This window comes from Aulostomus chinensis, chromosome 21, assembly GCF_037954235.1.
Source record: "Aulostomus chinensis isolate RoL2024-O1b breed Wild chromosome 21, RoL_Achi_v1.0, whole genome shotgun sequence".
In the NCBI taxonomy this organism is placed as follows: domain Eukaryota; kingdom Metazoa; phylum Chordata; class Actinopteri; order Syngnathiformes; family Aulostomidae; genus Aulostomus; species Aulostomus chinensis.
In genome coordinates, this window is record NC_141340.1 from 67,642 (window position 1) to 88,066 (window position 20,425).

General features: G+C 45.7%; 1 protein-coding gene across 11 annotated transcripts in view; it reads right to left on the bottom strand.

Annotated features, from left to right (window-relative positions):
* Positions 1-20,425, bottom strand: part of epb41l3a (erythrocyte membrane protein band 4.1-like 3a) — a 29,050-nt gene that overhangs the window by 2,894 nt on the left and 5,731 nt on the right. For 2 of the 11 annotated variants that reach the window (XM_086190928.1, XM_086190929.1), the window contains 23 exons: positions 18,091-18,190; positions 17,839-18,018; positions 17,635-17,739; positions 17,523-17,565; positions 17,319-17,394; positions 16,624-16,917; positions 16,465-16,552; positions 15,177-15,329; positions 14,905-15,002; positions 13,277-13,452; positions 10,923-11,024; positions 10,716-10,837; positions 10,468-10,521; positions 10,322-10,342; positions 10,062-10,244; positions 9,320-9,349; positions 7,588-8,037; positions 5,817-5,912; positions 4,566-5,216; positions 4,206-4,250; positions 3,088-3,186; positions 2,662-2,742; positions 781-902 (listed from right to left, as the gene is read on the bottom strand). In XM_086190928.1, coding sequence (XP_086047054.1) covers positions 792-902; positions 2,662-2,742; positions 3,088-3,186; positions 4,206-4,250; positions 4,566-5,216; positions 5,817-5,912; positions 7,588-8,037; positions 9,320-9,349; positions 10,062-10,244; positions 10,322-10,342; positions 10,468-10,521; positions 10,716-10,837; positions 10,923-11,024; positions 13,277-13,452; positions 14,905-15,002; positions 15,177-15,329; positions 16,465-16,552; positions 16,624-16,917; positions 17,319-17,394; positions 17,523-17,565; positions 17,635-17,739; positions 17,839-18,018; positions 18,091-18,180 — 3,348 coding nt within the window. In that variant the 5' untranslated portion in view covers positions 18,181-18,190 and the 3' untranslated portion in view covers positions 781-791. Of the gene's footprint in view, positions 1-780; positions 903-2,661; positions 2,743-3,087; positions 3,187-4,205; positions 4,251-4,565; positions 5,217-5,816; positions 5,913-7,587; positions 8,038-9,319; positions 9,350-10,061; positions 10,245-10,321; positions 10,343-10,467; positions 10,522-10,715; positions 10,838-10,922; positions 11,025-13,276; positions 13,453-14,904; positions 15,003-15,176; positions 15,330-15,512; positions 15,558-16,464; positions 16,553-16,623; positions 16,918-17,318; positions 17,395-17,522; positions 17,566-17,634; positions 17,740-17,838; positions 18,019-18,090; positions 18,191-19,910; positions 19,996-20,425 lie in introns of those variants that run through there. The other 9 variants (XM_086190930.1, XM_086190935.1, XM_086190931.1 and 6 more) reach the window with 9 other exon arrangements.

Below are 20,425 nucleotides of genomic sequence, written 5' to 3' on the forward strand. Positions count from 1 at the left end.
TGTTTTTACTTCCGTTTAGGAGGAGGTCACAGTTGCAGCATTTGATAGGGTAAAAGTTATAGAAAATGAAATTAATTGGGTAAAATTCATAAAATAATCAACAATAAAACTAATTAAATAATAATAATAATACAATACACATCAGAATGTGGTTCTGCTTAGAAACAGGAATAAAATTTGAAATGTGTAATAAGAAATATAAAGATGGTGATAAGGATGTCAGGACTGTTAATGGGTTTACTTACATACAATCACATACATGCACTGTGTGTGTGGCAACAGTGTGTTTGACAGTTCAAGTCCCTGCAGCAATTTCACACATGAAGAGGAAATTAAAACTGCAACAGTACTTGAAGATGCCCACAACATGTAGATGTATTCTGTCAATCTTTTATATGATGATAATGATGATGATGGAGATGATTTCATCGGCTGCTTCAGTGGTGGGGTTAGGGTTTGAATTAACATCACACTTGAGGGGACAGCAAAAAAGATGTCATCACGTGATAGCATAGCATTGCTGCTCAAGCATTTCTTTTTGTTGATGCTCGCAACTCAGCCACCAATGACTTTGCTCAGGTTTTGTTCTTGAAGAGTTCACCAACCAATCAGGGACTTCCCTGCTTCCATGTTTTATTTCTTCCAACCAATAAGAACTGGCCAAAGCTTGTCCTAACAGCATTACTCAATTTAAACATGCAAACAAAGTTATGAATTCTGCCATGCACCAACCAAGCCAGCCAATCTGCATCCAGCCTCACACTGGACTTTCCCTGTTACCTGTGATGTCACTAATCCATCACATGATCAGGAGAAACCTCGGTTTCTTTATGGATGACCACACGAGTGACGGACAGTTCAGGATGCTGACGTCGTGCCTCGCTGAGCGCTGCAGCCAGCGCCTTGAAGAGAGACACAAAAGTCAGGTCTAGATCTGTGAGCAGCCCTGACCAGGTCCGCATACAGGTGTGACCAGGGTCTGACCAGGTCTGCATACAGATCTGTGGACAGCTCTGACTGAGTCTGGCAAGAGGGGTGAACCAGGAAGCAGGTTCCTCCTAGCCAGACTTTCTTTCAATAAGCCGGCTCCTCAAACCCTGAACTCTCAATCAGAGGTAACTGGTATCACGACGATGAGTGGGATCTTTCTCTGTAAATCAAGGTTTTCTGCTTCTGGCTCCGTGCGCATCCCCATAAAAAAGGGCCGTGTAACTACTAGACAATGTCTGTGGGATTACGGTATCAGGGTTAAGCTGATTCAATGGCATGACAGCAACTACATCGGCTGTCCCGGGGGTATCAGGGGTCTGCGGCGATATCAGCAACCCACCCGACCCAACTTCAAACATGGACCAAGAAGTCTGACACACACGTGAGTCAGAAGGCGCTTCCTCCTCGTGGCACAATAACCAGCAGAAGACGCATCTCTGCATTAGTCCTGAGCTGAATTTTAAGCTAATTATGACAGCAGTGCGGGCTGTCATTTCAACAGCTCGATATCATTTTCATATATTCGTCATCCATCCATCGTCATCTTCCGCTTATTCCTACACATTAAGGGTCGCGGGGGGGCTGGAGCCTATCCCAGCGTCAACGGGCGAGAGGCGGGGTTCACCCTGGACAGGTCACCAGTCCATCGCAGGGCCGACATAGAGAGACGAACAACCATTCACACTCACATTCACACCTACGGTCAATTTAGAGAATCAATCAGCCTCATCCCCAATTGCATGTTTTTGGACTGTGGGAGGAAACTGGAGTACCAGAGAGAACCCACGCAGACACGGGGAGAACATGGACACTCACCCAGAAAGACCCCGCGCCCGAGCCGGGACTCGAACCCGGAACCTTCTTGCTGTGAGGCCACAGTGCTGACCACTGCTCCACCGTGCAGCACTATATTCGTCATACTTATTATTAATATAAGGACCTAGAAATGTAGCCTGAGGCTTTACAGAAGGCCTCTGTTGTAGCCATGGGGGCCACTGGGACTACAAACACGCTCAGTACTCAGTGAAAGCGAGTACAACTTGGCCAGTAGCAGTGTGCAGTATTCTTGCTCAGGTTTACTGCATCCCAGCTGAATGCATGCAGGTTCCATACACAAAGTTGTGCTGCTGTGAGCGCAAGGCTCCTTTTAGTGGCGTTCCTCACACACGGCTGCTCCAGCAGGTTGGAATAATGAGGGCTTCCCTCAGCTGGGAGCCTGGAGCGTTGATAGGAGTGACGTCAGGAGAGGTAGCGGATCACTCCGGTCTCTGAACGCTCTCTCCCTCTGAAGAGAACCTCGCTCAGTGATGGCGCCGAGGTCCACCGGATCGTTCAAAGATGGTGGTGCCGTTTTCAGAAGAGGTGGTGGGTGAAAGGGCAGCGCTTTTATAGCCGATTGAAGCAGAAACTCTGACCCTCACCTGCTCCGGACCAGGTGAGGTTCACCACATCAGTTACCATGGTGATCCAGCCAGGTTAGAAGAGAGACGCCTTCATGACGCTGAGAACCCCGGCTCTGGTCTCCACACCTGGCTCACCACTCATCTCACTTCATAGTGCACCCCTCAGGTCTGCATACAGGTCTGACCAGGTCTGAGAACAGGTCTAACAACATCTAGCTCTGCTCCATCTCAACCACAGTAATATGCTAGCTGGACTCTGGCATGTTACCTGATCATGGTCAATTTCAGTGTCTCCAGAAATCACAATTCTCTTCTCAATCCTGGTTTCTGAGATCCCTCCTTTCACCGTCTGCAGCGACAGAATTGATTTTATTTAATCAACTAATTTCAAGCCCTTTTCTCCGTTAGTCATCATCATCATTTCAGTTAAACATGAACTGACATGAATACTCCTCAATGTTAAATGGCTCGTGAAAATATATATAAAACTCAAAGATGCAAGTGTGGAGTTACGCATCAAACTGACTTCTTTCTGAATCTGTGATTAACTGCAACATTAATGGTTAATAGTGGAATGTGATATGATGAATCATAGATGAGGAAAATATTCATTACTTTCTCTGAAATGTGAACAAACATTCTAAGCTTCAGTTTTCTTCAGGCTGTGCAGTTCGGAATGTAACCACGGCGATACCTTGGTGACGTGTGTGGTAGTGCTGGTGTTGGAGGTCTCTGTGGTGAACGTCTGAGAGCTCAGCAGCAGCCCAGCAGAAGGCTCAGCATCCCCACGGCTCTGAAACACACCATCATATAATGTCACACCAGTTGCAAAGGCTAAGACACACCAGCAGCGTTGGCTGCACCTAAAAATCGCCTATAATTTTCTATGCGCAACCCCCAGACAGGTGCGAGCAGGTACACAATGGCATCCGACCCAGCTCCTCTGCATTCCAGGGTTCTACAGTAGATTGGCGCGGCGTCCTGTTTCGTACATAGCAGTTCTTTTTGCATGTGCTGCAGCTGGCTATCGCCAACTCTAAACAATGGAGGGGAAGAGACTGGTTGCTAAATTCAAGTCCTGACCAGAGCTGAAACCCACATAACCCCACTGTGACACATAGTCCCTTCATTATAATTATGTGTACTATTGTCTAATCTTACATTTTACAGGCACAATGATACTTAATTCCTTTCAATTGTACTTTTTACAGGCGGCACGGTGGTCCTCACTGTGGCCCCCCAGCAAGAAGGTTGTGGGTGGAGCCCCGGCTGCAGCACGGGGTCTTTCTGAGTGAGTCTCCATGTTCTCCCTGTTCCTGCTGGGTTCTCTCTGGTACTCCAGCTTCCTCCACAGTCCAAAGACATCAAGAGGGGACCAGGTTAATCCAGACTCTAAATTGACCGTAGGCGTGGCTGGGAGAGCCAATGGTTGTCTGTCTCTATGTGTTGGCCCTGCCATGGACTGGTGACCTGTCCAGGGGGAAGGCTGCTGGGATAGGCTCCACCCCCACCACCCTCAACAGGAGAAGAGGGAGGAATGGAGGAATGGATGGATGTACTTTTTACATCCTGTTTTAAAAACTGCCGTTATTGTGTAGTATTATTTACCCATTTTGTACTTAGATTTTATACTGTCTGCCACATTCATTGTGGACAGCAAAGAAAGACTTTCATCTGTACAGGGAAACTTGTTTCCTTACTGTGCACATAATAATAAAACTTTGAAACTTGAAGCTTATGGTGCTACAGGTGTTTGTTAACAATTGTCATCTCTCGATGGCAGAACTATGACAAGATGGCATTCATCCTCACCCCTTCAGCTTCGTAGGTCAGAGTCTTCCTCATCACCGGGACTTCCTGAGGACACACAATCACATGCTGCACAAATCAAAGACACAGACTCAGTTTCCTGTTTTAAGGACTGGTTGCACATGGACTTGTACCAATGCGACTGGTTTAACTGGGTCTGGTTTTACTGGGATTAGTTTAGGTATGTCTGGTTTCTCTTGGGTAGTTTAATTGGGACAAGTTACACTGGGACTGGTTCAACTGGGACTGGGCACACTGGGACTGGTTACAGTAGAACTGGTTTCACTGGGACTGGTTCAACTGGGACTGGGTACACTGGGACTGGTTACAGTAGAACTGGTTTCACTGGGACTAGGAGCCTACCTCCTGCAGTGGCTCTGACTCATCATCATCATCATCACTTTGGTGGGGCAACTGGGACGCATGGTGAGGTAAAGCCGGAGGAGGAGAGTTCTCTCCAAACCTCCAGCCTCCTTCACTCTCATCTGAATCCTCTGAGTCCTCGTCGTCGTGGTAACAGATGGGTTGCAAATCCAAAACAGAATGAGGCCTGGTTCTGATGTTAGCCTCCATGCTACTAAGCGCCTGCTCAGCATGGCTAATTTCAAAGGAAGCATTTATGCTATCTTGAAAAGCATTGTTAACCTGCTGAACTGCCATTTCCACGGCATCCTCCACTGCTGCCTGAGCTAAAATACTGATAGCACCTTCACTGGTGATGCTAGCATCATCCTCACTAGGATCATCATTGCTTACATCATCACAGACCTCATGTTGCTCTCTGAGGTCATTACCCTTTTCAGCATCACTAGCATTGCTAGAGCCATCATCACCGGCCCTCTCATCTGTGACATCAGCAGCATGCATCACACAAGCTCCTGGTGGAGGGGGCGGGGGCTTATTAGGCGGCGGACCAACAAGACACCCTGGTGCTACCTGAGGTTGGTCTGCAATCGGCTGATCCAGGTCATGTGACCCTGTCATCAAGAAGACTGTCTCCACCTTTTCTGATGTCTGAAAGAAAAAGTGGGGGAAAAGACAATTACCCGTGGAACAGGGCGGGGCAGAACAAATCAAGGTTTCAGCTGCTTTGAAGGAGTTGTAGAAGTCACTGTGATCAAGGAAGACGACCCCCAATCCCAAAGAAGACACTTTGTTCAGATCACAATGTGAAGGAAACCTAGTATTACTCTGCTGGAGGACATTGGTCAGTGGGCAGAGTCTGGGTAGATGGTTATCACACGTTTCCAAGCGAAGCAGCCAAAACCATTCACACACCAACGGCACCAAGATGTTAAGAAGCTGGTCTAAGTCTACACGCATAAACCCATATTTAACACACACCTTACAATTGACAAGACCTCACAGGTGGTGTCAAACATGACTTCAGATACAAGCAAGCATGGAGGACAACTGTTGTTGTTCGCCTCCATTTTTGTTGACTGTTGTGGTCTGAATTTGACGTGAAAAAAAATACTCTAATGATGCTTGTGAAGACTGAAGCTTCAATTACATTACAGAAACGTACCAAACATTTATTCATACAAATTCAGATACATAAAAACTTATGCTCAAAGGAACACAGGAGGAGGTAAACAAGTAAAGAAAAAGCACCTTCAGCAGGTTGAGTTCTCTGAAGGCTTTTTGTTCTTTGGCTGACTTCAGCAGAGCCGTCAGCTCAGGAGATATTTCATCTAACGAAGGCTTTGGCTGAACACACACACAGCCACACACACACAGACACACACACACACACACACACACATTAGAAAGTAGTAGAAATTGCACCTCGGGCTGCAGCCATGCAGGAGAGTGGTCAGAGTGGGTGTGGTCAGAGGGGCGTCACTGAGGTCTACCCAGGTCAGTCATCATAGAGCTCAACAAAGACCACCCACCTTCAAAACAACGCTGGATCTAGAAATACATTTCCTGTTCATGTCTGTCAGTGTTGCATTTTAGCAAAATCTTTATATTCACGGTTTCACAGCAGGAGCCAAATAACCAGATAATTGATGTCCATAAAATATTCAGTTCAGCTCAAAAAGATGAGGAAAACAGAGGAAGGCAAAGGTACAAGACTGTGGTCATAAACTGTAGTCCTGTAGTCAGGTCCCTCTTCAAACACGGCAGCAACTTTATGTGTTCAGTAAACATATTCATGGTAACACTGAGCTCCACCAATAGAGACGTCACAGATACATTGAAGTATAGTATGTAGTAATTTTCTGTTTTTCCTTCAAAAAGGTTGAGAACAAAAGAACACAAGAGTTCTTCAGGAGCAAAGAACCCGCTTGAATGGTTACATGAGCAGCGGTCACTGTTGAGCTCTACTGCTCTAGTACTCACTATACTAGGGTTGCCAACTTCCTGAAATGGAAATTCAGTGGGGGATTTGGGAGGGGGGGCGTCAGGGAAAGATTGATTCTTGTTGCATCTTTCTTTCAGAATTTCTTTCTTTTCATCAGAGTCTGCTTTCCCAACAATCCATCACATTTTTTCTTTGTCCTTCTTCATTCTTTAAATCCAAAGAGGTTTTGCAGTACGTTTGTTCAAGTAGTTGTTCAATCCTCTAATCAAGCAGTCTGTTGTGGCGTGCTGCATTCAGCACCTGTGGTTCAAATCAATATCTGAACAACACTAAGATGAGATTCTTTGAAAACTTCAGAGCCTTGTTGCTTAGAAGAAAACATTCCTATTCCAGTGCCAGACTGTTCAGGGGACATATCTATATAGCTCAAGATACAGTCCAGGTAAGTACTGGACAGTTGGCAACCCTAATTCTAGCTGAAGCTTTTTGACAACCTGAAAATGAATTTAATTAATTAAATTAATTAAATTCAATAAATTTAGGGTTAGGGTTAAGTGATGAAGAAGCATTTGGGAGCCAAAGTAATCAATCAAAGTAAAAGTCGATGAACGGGAAATGAAGGACACAACAACTAAATAAGCCCCACCACTTGCAGCCAACAAATACCAGTGACAAACTCTGGGAAACTGAGCCCGAAACACCCTCTTCTTGCACCATTTTGATAAGAGGAGTAGCAGCAGCAAAATGGCCTCTGGGAGGAGGTGAGGGGCAAAACTGGGGGGGGGGGCTTAAAATGAACACTCCAGCTGCACACTACATCTTACTGGGATGTCATGGCCATATGAAAATAATCTCCGTGACCGCAGCTGATGATGGCAGTGGCCAGGTCACCCTGTTGCCAGGTCACCCTGTTGAAAGGTTGCTATATGACATGTTGCTATGTGACAGATTGCTGAAAGAGCTGGAGTGTTCAGTTTGACATGCTCAGCCATATTTCCTTTTTTGCGGCTATTTATATGGTGTTACTGTCAGTGTTTGCGCCCCATGCTTGGTTGCCATGCCAACCAACAAGCATACCACTCTGGTAATGGAGGGGGGCTTCCTGCTGGTCAGATGACCCAGTTGAGGGTGTGGGCTTCTGTGAAGCTCATCCAGGGGAGACTTGGAAGGGGGAACGGGGATCACAGGTGAGTCTCCGCCCTCACCCTGTGCTGTAGTCTCAGTCCCGCTAATGACATCTACTGTGATGTCACACACACCAGGCGACGGCTCCAATGGTGAGCTTGGTGTCTTCACCTCACAGATGGTGACCAACTGTTCCCCAGTGATGACATCATCAACGATGGACAGACTATCCATCTTTGACATAGCTTTCTCAATATTCGTTGTCATGGTAAAATCAGAAGTGTTATCCTTAGTTGTCATCGTGGTGACCCTGCCAGAGGTGGTATCGTAACTCCGCCCCAGAGTGTAGGTTTTGTTTCTGTTGGGCTGTGGAGGATCTTGATCTTTTATGACACCACCCATCTGGGGTATACGGGTGACACATATCAAACAAACACATACAAGGTGTCAGAATGGCATCATACCTCACCTGTCACATGATTAGTTTAATTAATCTGTAGGGGTCAGAGAGCAACTCAACACTGTCAGTGAGCACTGTGTGGATCACTGATCGACTGGATAAAGGGGACTTGGATTATAGCAGACTACCTGAAGAGTTGGTTAACACACATTTTTGGACAGTTTAGCTGCTGTTAGCCTTCAGATTCCATTAGCTTCAAGCTAAATATACATGGCTGGCACTTCCTACATAGTGTCACTACGAAGAATTGTAGGAGGGAAAAAGATCTTGGTGAGCTGAAGACTCCTATTTGTGACTACTTCAGACTGAGCACTTCTCACATGTCTCACACAGACATAGTGGGGCAGCAGGCTCTCAAACGGGCTCATATCAGAACTGATTCCTGTTGGCTCCATTTATTGAACGGCATCCTCCTGAATGTTTGGATGTATTTTATTGTCTGATCAAAACAGATGACACCCAGGTGACTTACAAAAACCGGGGGCTTTTTGTAATCAGCAGAAAATCCTGCAGAAAAACAATGTGGGAGTTGGAGGGACAGTTGCAGTTCTCTCTTGGTCCCTCGTGGTACTAAGAGGCTGTTAAAGAAAACTGTGAGACCCTGTCAAGAAAATAGCTTGACTGTGTGAAGGACAAGAAGTCATTCCGCCATTTGTCCTGTTCGGCAAGTCTCCCACTCTAGCAATGACATCACCCACTCCAGCTGGCACGGTACACACCATTTTGTAAAAAATAGTAGTAGTAATCAAAATGATTCTTTTTCCAAGTCTTGTGACCCATTTCAACTTTCAATAACGCGCCTATAACCAAGTGTGACCAACTGCCGTGGCTCCAAAGACAGTTGGGTGGACTATTGTCACAAGAACTCCCCTTTCATTCAATAGGATTTTCTTGCAATTCTGGGGTATTTTTGTCATCATAGCTACTTGAATCATAGCATAGCACACTTGTTTGTTTGTTGGTTTTCTCAAAGCTGTTGGAGGGAGTCAGGCGCCAAATAAAAGGAGGCAAAGCAATAACAAGATGTGCCCAACATTATTGGATTGGCTGCATCACTAGTCTCTACACTACATTGTAAAAATGTTTCTTTTTCCCCTCATCTAACGTGTTCGTTGGTCAGTGGCAGCACAAGGTTAAGCCTACAGACTGAGGGACTAGTGATGAGACAGGGGAGGTCAGTAACATCAGAATATCATTTTGTCAACTGGATTTCAGGTAACCTACCATTAATGATGTGCTGTCCAGTGGGAGGGCCTGACAGAAAGACAGACAGAAAACAACCGTTTTTTAAATTCTGGGACAGACAAAAAGTTTTAATGCAACAAATGGAAACCCAGTTCAGTGTATCTCTGCATGCTCCCTGGATTAGCCAGGCCGCATGCTAAACTAAGCCAGCCAGTCCACCCATGGATGGAAGCAAAGCATCATGTGTGTCTGGTACCTGGGATCGGTGTCGGAGGCGACATTTTTAAGTGGCCCGCCATTTCAAAAGAAGGGTTGTGATTGGTGCACGACTGTCAGCTGATCACAGCTTTGGGCGGATCACTTCCATGTCCTGCATAAACTACAGCAACACTTAAATTTTAAATCTATGTTCTAGTCATTCCCTTGTTTTTCTCGCCAATGATACATCACCAGTTCACTCAACTAAGAGGCCCTGTTCGTTGCTCTGCCCCTCCATGGACAATCATATAGTATGCTTTTCTGTCACATGTCATCACTCAAATCTTTTCACCAGGATGAAGTAGCAGCTGGGAGGATCATGATATTCCCCCCAAATGTTAGAAGTAGGGATTGAGGTTCTACAAAGATGCTCACATTCAATTATGACAATATTTGATTGGACCTTTTATGATATCATCACTCGAAAAAAGGACAGAAACTTTCTTGTCCTTATGCATATTTCAGTGTGGCAGAAAAATATTTGGGTGTGAGTCATTAATCAATTGTAACCCTCAGGTGTCACCTCATCTTGATCCAGAGGTTCAATCATTGGGGGGTCTTCGGCCCGTCGTAGAGGTGATGAGGCCAGACGTTTGTCCCACTCTGTCAGCCCGCCCCCAACTCCACCTCCCTCTAAGAAGGAGCGTCGGAGAGCACTGATGCTGCTTGAAGGTTTCTGCTGCTCATCTGGACTCTCCAAAGTCTCCTAAAGACAGAAACAAACCAGCTGAGAGGATGCTGAACATATCACAGCAACACAAGGCACAAATAAACAAGCTTTACCTGTGTGTGCAAGTCCTCATCCTGGTACCACACATACACGCGCGCGCGCGCACACACACACACACATACACACACACACACACACACACAAGGTTAGTGCTACCAGACTCATTGATCATAAAGAACAACATGATGACTTTCAACACCTCGGAGGCTGTCAGATCTCCGTCCAGCGCTGTTTCTGTCTCCGTCATCTCTGTCTGGACACACAAATACATTTGAGAGTGATGAACAACTCAAACATATATGTTGCAGCAAAGATGACACAACATAGCATAATGTGAAAACACACACACATAGTGCTAATTGTCAGTGCAGCACCAAGCCCAATACAAAGTTACCTCACAGACACAGACACATCATCATCATCCTCATCAACCTTGCTGCTGGGTACCTTGGTGTCGTGTTTTGGGGGACTCTGCTGAGAAATCTCTGTAACTCTGGCGTCTTCCTCATCCACCTGCTCCCCCTCTCTCTCCTCCTGCAGCTCTTCCTCCATCACTAACACCTCCTCCACTACAACACCAGGACACAAAGGGAGGTCTTATTTGGACTCACCTGGTATAAAAGGCTTCCCCTGATTGATTGATTGAGTCCATACCTTCTTCCCTTCCCTCTTCCATCCTCCGCTCAGGTGTTACAGTTGCGATGAGATCACTGATAGCAATAGCCTGTGATGCTCCATATAGTCCAGTGCCCATATCTAAACACCACACACACACACACACACACACACACACACACACACACACACACACACACACACACACACACACACACACACACACGGTCTGACAGTCTGTTCTCATGTTCATCTGCATCAAAAACATTAATGGTGGCTCATTGCCAAGGCAACTACATGATCAGCCAATCAAAGCTCAGGACACATGCACCACAGGCAGGGTGGCAGCCAATCAGCATTTAGCACCACCAGAAAGCCTTGCAGGACGCCCTGACCTGTTAGCATCATGTTGCTAACTGTGCTATTATGTTAGCTGGACCTCCAGGACAGGTTTCGGTCGAGTTCCACAGGTCCCAGAACTATTTAAGATTATGTCCAAAAGAGAATCTAAAACAACCATCAGATAATTAGTGCCATGACAGCAACTGATGTGGCACCTGTAAGAACAAACACTGCACTTGAACACACCACAGGCACTTCAGCTGTCAGTCCGCCACCATGAGGAAACAACCATTAATGCCATCAGGCAGTTTTAGTCTACATGACTTATTCTACAGTTTTATTTGGCAGACGCTTTTGTCCAAAGTGATGTACAATACAAGCAAGAATTTAGACTGGAGGGACAAACCTGAGTAAGTACAACAAAGTTCTTCTATGTATGACAAAATTTGAAAAGGGAAAGTTCAAAAGTGGATATAAACATATCAGTCATGGCTACCAATCCCAGGCCTCTCTCCGGGTTTGGTAATAAAGCAGCTTCTACGAAGAATATGATGGTAAAACTTCTAAAATTGTCTCTGTTACAACCAGATGAGACAATGTTGAATAACGATAAAACTCATTTGCTACCTCGTTTACATCTGCACTGGTTGAAACTCACCAGCCGAGCAGAAGGCTTTCTTGGTCAGACGCTCATCGTTGGCCCAACATTAACCAACAGTTTGGATGTGTTTCCACTGGCTCACTTCGGCTCAGCTCGGATGGGGTTGGGTCGATACAGCTCGGTACAGGTGCGTTCCCACTAGCACTAGTAGGCCTAATGGGTGGGCTAACGGCCCAGAGTTCCGCGGCGTAATTTGTGTGAGACACAACAACAACAATGGAGGACGTGGAGGCGGCGTGACGCCTGCTGCTCGTCAGTGGTTTTTGCTTCAACTAAAAGTGAGGGAGGACAGACAGGCGAGGCTTCAAGTGGTGAAACAGAACCCCCAAGAAAAGAATAAGGGACTTCACTGAGCCATGACCAGGATTCCACTGAGGCCAGGATGATAGGAAGTAGACCACGTGACGGGTAAGTTACCCAATCAGAGCCCCGCTATGTGTTTACGTCACATGTTAGTCCCTGCTCGGCTCGCTTGGGACCCCAGTGGGGCAGGGACCAAAATGGTAACGGTTAGTACCGTGTTGGGGCCGGTGGAAACAGGGCCAAACCGACCCAACCAGAGCCAGTGGAAACATTCCCTTAGTCATCTAACCTCCATGGAGCCAAGATGACCCAGCTATTACTAGAGAAGCACGTTAGGGTGTGAAGGCCATCAACGTCCTCCTGGTAAACATATGAAAACACCTGGGCACACCTGTCACATGATTTACTGTTGATTCTGTCAGAAACACAATGTTTGGCTACTGTCTTTCCCACTGTCCCACCCCTGCAAAGCCTCCTTTCTTCTGCCAATTAGAAGAAAGTTTGTGATGACCTGACATCAGCTGGATATGAAGGGAATGAAAAGAATAACATTTTCTCATCTCTGTCGATGGGAGGGAGGTGTGGCTACATGATGTGACATCAGCAGGAACAGAAGAGCTTATTAGACATTTACTGAAACCCACACAGCTGAATGAAGCCCCTGCAGCCAATCAGAAGATAACCCAGAAGAAGCAGAAGCTGTGGCCAATCACAGAACAGTGATGAACTCTACCTGTTTGTGTGCCCCCATTGGCTTTGGGGGACAATGTGATGGCTGGTGAGCCAATCAAAGAGGAGATGGGTGTGGTACTTGGAGCTGAGGACCAATCAAAAACTCTGATCACTAAAAGTATAGGAAACTGTTTGCCTATCACAAAACTGGACTGCAAAACATGAACCTCCAAACCTGAGCCACTAACCCCCTACTCTACCCCCAAAACTGGATCCCAAACAATGTGAACCCCAACTCTGACGTCACACTATGAAATCTCAAACCTGAAACCCCAATGCTGGACCCCAAAACCTGCACAAGAGGCCCATCAGTTGGACACTATGTCCTAGCTTCTAGTAACAGGAAGACCAGTACCTCCATCCAGGCTGCGGCTCAGCAGGTTCCTTTTACTGATGCATCTTGGGAAATGGGGTGCAGGTCTGGAGATCTGAGCACTGGCTCTGCGACTCTGGATCTGAGTACGACCGCTGTATCGGAACTTTGAACCCAGAGACAAAAAACGCTTGGGGGGCTCTTCTGGAGACACCAGCCTGAGACAGTTGTCAAACACATCACCACATCAGGAATTGATTGAAATCTAAAGGATATTGCAACATTACAAACAGAACATTTGTGACATAAATGAAAGATTCATAGATAGTAAACAGACTCATTTTTACCCAGCTCCTTCCTACCTCAGCAGCACTCACAGTATTTTACAATGTTGCATTCACCCATTGACACTCACTGATGGTGCAGCTGCTATGCAAGGCTCCGCCTGCTCATCAGGAGCAATCAGGAGTTCAGTAGACTGCTCAGTGGCACTTCAGGAAGGTTTTCATTTCAGTTTAAAATAATTTTTATTGTAACTTCATCCATTCTTTTTATTAGGACTTGAAAGATGGCTGAGAAAAAACACTTTTTTTATAAAAGAAGCTATCAAAAAGTATCTGTGAATATTCTCAGTCATCCAGGTCATGGTAAGTCTCAAAAGAGCATAAAAAATGGCAACTGGACCAACCTTGTGTGAGTAGAAGACAGTTTCGCCTCTCATCCAAGAGGCGTCTTCAGTTCTGAATCCTGGTGGGGAATATCAGCTGTATATCTACCAGGAGGGTGGTGGCAAAAAAAACGAAGAACAACTGGTCGTACGACCCGAAACCAATGACTCGTCAGGTGTTAGTGAGAGTCGTTGGCCTGGCTGGGCTGTTGTTAGCTCTCCCAGCCCTCTCGGGAGGGTCGTTGGGGTCACCTGGCTGCAAGTGAGAGCGACGGCTGCTCCTCCTTGGGAGGGATCTAAGCACAGCATTGTAGGAGGGAGACAAGTGGCGTCTGAGGCCTCCTCCTCTATTCAAAGATGGCCAAGATGGTCTCTCAAACCACCTGTCTTCTCTGGCTAGAACACGTACCTTGTGGTCATCAAAGGAGTGCCCCTTCTCCTTGAGATGGAGGTGGACCGCTGAGTCCTGGCCTGTGGTGGTGGCCCTTCTGTGTTGTGCCATGCATTTTTGTAGTGGCTGCTTAGTTTCCCCAATGTACGAGTCAGAGCATTCCTCATTGCACTGCACTGCGTAAGCAACGTAGTGAACGCAGTGCAGTGCAATGAGGAACACCCCAACGACCCTCCCGAGAGGGCTGGGAGAGGTAGCGACAGCCCAGCCAGGCCAACGACTCCCATTAACACCTGACGAGTCATTGGTTTTGGGTCGTACGACCAGTTGTTTTTCGGTTTTTGCCACCACCCTCCTGGTAGATATATAGCTGATATTCCCCACCAGGATTCAGACCTGAAGACGCCTCTTGGATGAGAGGCGAAACGTCTTCTACTCACACGAGATTAGTCCAGTTGCCATTTTTATGCTTTTTTGAGAAGCTATCAAAAAGCATATTATTATGTGATAGTTGTATTTATACAACAGCAACATCAACTGCATGACAGTGTCAACACAAGAGGGGCAAAGAGGCTATGTTGCTCCTTGAACAACACACATATACACACTGACCTGAAGAAGGAGTGATGCTCCACACACACCTTCCACAGTCTCTTCGCCGCTCTGTGGTTCAGAAGCTTGAAACCGATCGTTGATTCAAACTGGTCAAACTGGGGACACACACATTCGTACTGGTCACACTGGAGATGAGATTCAGTACCACAAACACAGAATGCCCATTAATCTGAAGTCTGAACAATTAATTTTATTGAACATAAATGAGGTGGACTGAGTTTCATTATGAAGTCTTCTTCATGGTGTCAGGTGTGTTTGCTTGGTTTCACCTCTCCTGGTCGGATCTTGATGTAGAAGTTGTTGCGCTTGTATGAAATCTTCAGGATCTTTGGCCATGAAAACCTATTGATCCTCAGTCGGTCTCTGTAGACCAGCAGCCCACTACTGCACACACCCAGCATGATGGCCACACCCTCCGAGTCCTACACACACACACGCGCACACACACACACACACACACACGCACACACACACACACACACACACACACACACACACTGAATGAACCAAGGGGTTATAGCAGTGGGTGGGGTCTAAGAACAAGACAAAATAAACAAGGGAAACATCCACAACATGAACGCAGAGACACACAGAAACTGTCTTACCTCCGAGTGAGCTGATGACAAGCAATCAAAGCGGCTTCCTACCATCTAGTCACCAGACACCAAACAAAAGACAAGAACAAAAGACAAACTCAGGCAGCACCCCTAACAGTTACCTTCGCCATCGTCCTGACACCCACTACTAGGTGTCTCCAGTGAGTCCCTGCTCGTCTCCTCGCTATGACCTGTATGATGTCATCAATCCACCAGCTGAAATGTAATTCTACTTGATGCTTATTTTGATGCTTTTCGGTGTCATTGTGTGGCTGCTCTTTATTTGACATAAACATTCTGAAGCAACTACACACAAACACACACACACACACACAAACACACACACACACACACACACAAACACACACACACACAAACACACACACACACACACACACACACATAATGGAGTATCTTTCGTCCTTAAGCTGCAGAACTCAGAGACTCAGTGAGACACTGAACCAGTGGAAATGATGGAAAAATCAATCAATGAACACACACACACACACACACACACACACCACACACACACACACACATACACACACACACACACCACACACACACACACACATACACACACACACACACCACACACACACATACACACACACACACCACACACACACACACATACACACACACAGGATTTATCTAGGACAGGAAGTAGGTCATTATTGGTGATTGAGCAGATTGCGGTTCATATCGTCTCTGCTAGAATCTCAATCCCCATGGACAAATAAGGAATAAAAACAAGAGGTGCTGATATAAAAATGAAACTAAATGGGAAATAATTATTCACAAAAACGGCGAGGTACAGCTGCAATTTATTTCATTGTGAGGAAGAACTCATTTTAAAAAACTGTAAATATATCTATATAGTAAGTAAGAGATGTCTAATACATAAAGTGCCAGAGTGGAACATTTGTGTGTGCATGCATGCTTGCGTGTGTGCGTTTACCCTCGCGTGATGAAGGTCGACTCCATACATAGAAAGTTTCTTCACATTGTCAAGGAAGTGCATCTCTGCTTCAGCAGGTGTCATCCCTCTAAACACAGACAGTGTTTTATTCAAGGCATTCTAATTATTATCAGTCATCAATATTATCCATATTTGAACCTGTAGCTTCTGTGCAGCTCCATGATCTTCTCCTCCATTTCCTTTGTTTGGTTTGGAGCAAAACTCAGTTCACTGATGTAATCTGAAGCACACTCATCTGCAACACACAGGGAGAAGGTCTGGGTAAGCTGGGTGGACTCAAGGTAAAGCAAGCTACATCGGGGTGCAGTACCCGGATCATAGTCCCCAAGCTCGGATTGAACGGTGTAGGAACCAAGAACGGTGTGAGTTGCAAACGAACATGGAAGTCGACCAGAGACGATATCCTGTCGAAGCTGTAGACACAGGAAGTACCTGCAGAGAGACAGTTGGGATGATGTCACATCCTCAGATGTACAGTGCCTCAGATTCTTAAATTGATGGCATGGCCTCATTGCTTTTTATCATTTGTTGTTGTCACAAACTGACTTTTGTGTCTATGTCGTGATCTTCTATCAGACAGGTGGTCAGATGGTACAAACAGACTCCACCAATCTCCTTTTTTGTAACCAGGGTGACAAGTGTGGCCCATTTCCAGGCAACCACATGATTGGTTACCTGAAGAAGAACCGCGACACCAAAGATTTTCTATTTAAAGGGGCAAGAACCGATGGCTCTGATTTCTATCTTGGTCCTCCATGTTTGAACATTTAAAGGTAAAAGTGAACTCCTATCTACAAACCTAAACCAGGTGACTGACAGACAAGAGAACTTACCTGGTGATGTCCTCAGACAGCTGGGCAGGGTCAGGAGGGTAAAACTTCACATTGAAAGAGAAGTTCCAGGGGACACCTGAAAGACAAAACAGAGAGAACTTTTACCAATTTAAAATCTGCAGCATAGAGCCTAGGCGGAACTAACCAATAAGAATCCAATACATAATCCCCCGCCTCCAAATAAGATGGGGTGGAGGTACTTACCTCTGACCTGCTTCTTCATCTCCTTCCCTGGATCCAACCAGTTCTACGGGACAGGCAGAAGAATCAGACACACATACCCACACACAGAGAAAGGAAGCACACAGACACACACCTTGTTGTTGTCTGCGTCTCTGAAGGACAAGGCGAAGTAGTCTCTCTCCAGCAGGTTGACGTGTTCACACACCTTCTCAAAGAGCTGTAGACCACGCGCTCGTTTCTTCATGCAAAGAGAAACACACAGGTGGACAAGGATGGGCATCCACATGATGCTCTACCCACCCATCTCACCTGTTTCACCTGTCCCCATATGTCTCACCTCCACAGTACAGGTGAACAGTGAGCCATCCAGCAGGGTCACTTTTGTCTGCATTGTCCTGAAACTCAAAGGGTTTCTGGCCGGAGAGCGAGCGATCCGACTGCTTGATGACAGGTGGCTGGTTGTATCCTCGGCCAATGAGCTTTGAGTTTGGTCCTTGAAGGGCCTGCCCTCCCCTCCCTGAAGACAAAAGACCTAATGAAAACATCTTGCAGCAGCACTGATTACTAAAGTGTATGTTTTTACTTTTACCTGTTTAGGTGTGGAGTGGGAGGCGGCTTCAGGGAGAGACTCCACCTCTTTAGACTGGGCCTCCTGGGGCTCACTTGGTTCTGTCGTCATAACGATTCACCTGAGAGAGCAGAGGACAGACATTGATTATTCATCAGTAAAAGCCAGATGGGTTGATGTGTTCCCTGAATTCGGCTGAATCTCCTCATACAGGCCACGCCCATTTCTGTCTATCTTTGCTCTCAATAATAAGGAAAATGCTCAAAATGTTTTGAACTCAGCAGTATCCATGGACATTTATCACAATTAGTTCATGGACTAATTTTGATTAATTGATAAATCAGACGTAATGTGATGTCAGCTTCAGTCAGAAATGCGTAATTGTGACTATTGGATTTTTAATGTGTTGTCAGTACCACACTGTTCTCTCCAGTCAAAGTTTTTTCATCAAAGAAAATCAAGGAATAATCTTCACTATATCTATAATGGCCTGTATCGGATGATGTCATCAGCCTGAGCCTGGCCCTGTGGTCACCATCTGTCGACCCCTCCAGCTGTCAGGTGAAGAGTTGCCATGGTAACGGGAAGGCAGTGAGATTAATGTAATCTGGTTTTGATTCCACATCAGACTGACGATGTGGGTCAGTGGTGGGGATGGGGTGGGGGGGGGGGTCTATGACAGCAATTGATTACTGGCTCAATCATGTCTGTCTATAATAACATGATCAATTGTTGACCAATAAATGACATCATTGATTGATCCAGTCAACTGCAGGAATTTTCTTCCAAATCTTTGTATTTTGTACTGAAAATTATCATGATGATGTCATAAGCCAGAGTCCAACCATCTCATACTTTTTCCCAACACACATGCAGGGGGATATAGAGAAAACAACATGGAGGACGGTGGCATGTTTCCAGTGTCATGTTAGAAGGCCACTTGAACACAGACAAGTTACCAGTGACATCATTGCATTGCTCCGCCTTTATTGTTGATAGTCGTGAGCCACCCGCTTGCCATGTGTGAGCACAGGATTGAAGGAGTTTTTCTTTTCTTTATACTCGATGTAGTCAATAGTATTTCGACACTGTGCAACTTGGGGTGGGTTCCAGTTCCGCCAGTCCTCTCCAGTTTCTGAACTTATTACAGTATATTTTTTAAAGCAGCTGAATATGAACATGTTCATATTTGTCTTTAATCAGATGAGGATGCTGACTACAGCATTAATGAGTTTGATAGACAGACAATGTCACAAGATAGTGGCAGTGACATCTCTGATCAATAAAGTCACATGGACGCATCCTGATGATGTCATCGAGTTACCTGACTAATGTCTGTGATACTGAGACCTTCACTGCTCACTGACTGCTGTGTGTGTGTGTGTGTGTGTGTGTGTGTTAAAAATGTTTGTTTGGGTGTGTGGGTGCACCCACAGTGATGCAAAGTCAATCACCTGCAGCCATCAATCCCCCCACTAATACTACTACTAATAAAAACAACAAAACACTAATAATGATAATAATATAATGATAATAATATAATGTCTCAGTCAAATCAACAACATGTGTTTAAAGGACATGAGACATCTGAGTCTTTGCAGCATCAGATTAGATTCTCCTGCAGCAGGAAACACCCCGCTGCAACACACACACACACACACACACACACACACACACACACACACACACACACACACACACACACACACACTTACAGTGTGATGAGGCAGAAATTTATCTCTCTCTCTGACTCTGCTCCCAACATCAGCTGATCACTTTCATTGCTAATCTATCGTATCGGTATCTTTTCCTTTGGATGATCAAACCCGCAGCATCTTTACCTGTCCTCGTGCAGGACGCTCACCCTCTTCCTTCAGCCGCGGACGTTTTTTTTTCTCCTCCCGACGTCACTTCACATCGCCACGCTATACGGTCAGATGACGTCATGACGCACGGGGCGTGTTGCCTGATTACAGACTAATTTTTTTCCGAGACCAGACAGAGTCAGTTCTTCAAAAGAAGACGGATAATCATCTGCTTGTCTGGATAAACCTAAACACACACAAACTTAAAGTTCCTATTAGACACGTGTTCCACCTCTGGAGACAGAAAGATCTACAAGAGCTGGTGCGTGACGTCACGGTGGTTGTCCGTGTCTGAAAGCAAGTTCAGTGAAAACTCTGTATTTCACCCTGGCATGAGAGAAAGTCTGAGTTTGCAAACCTGAAAAGGAGGAGGAACTGTAACTGAGTCAGAATTCACCTATTCAGGAGTGTCGAGTTGATCTGTTTCATTGCCTCGTTCATTCATTCACACACATTGAGTTTTAATGTCAGTCTGAATTAAAATGTGAAGC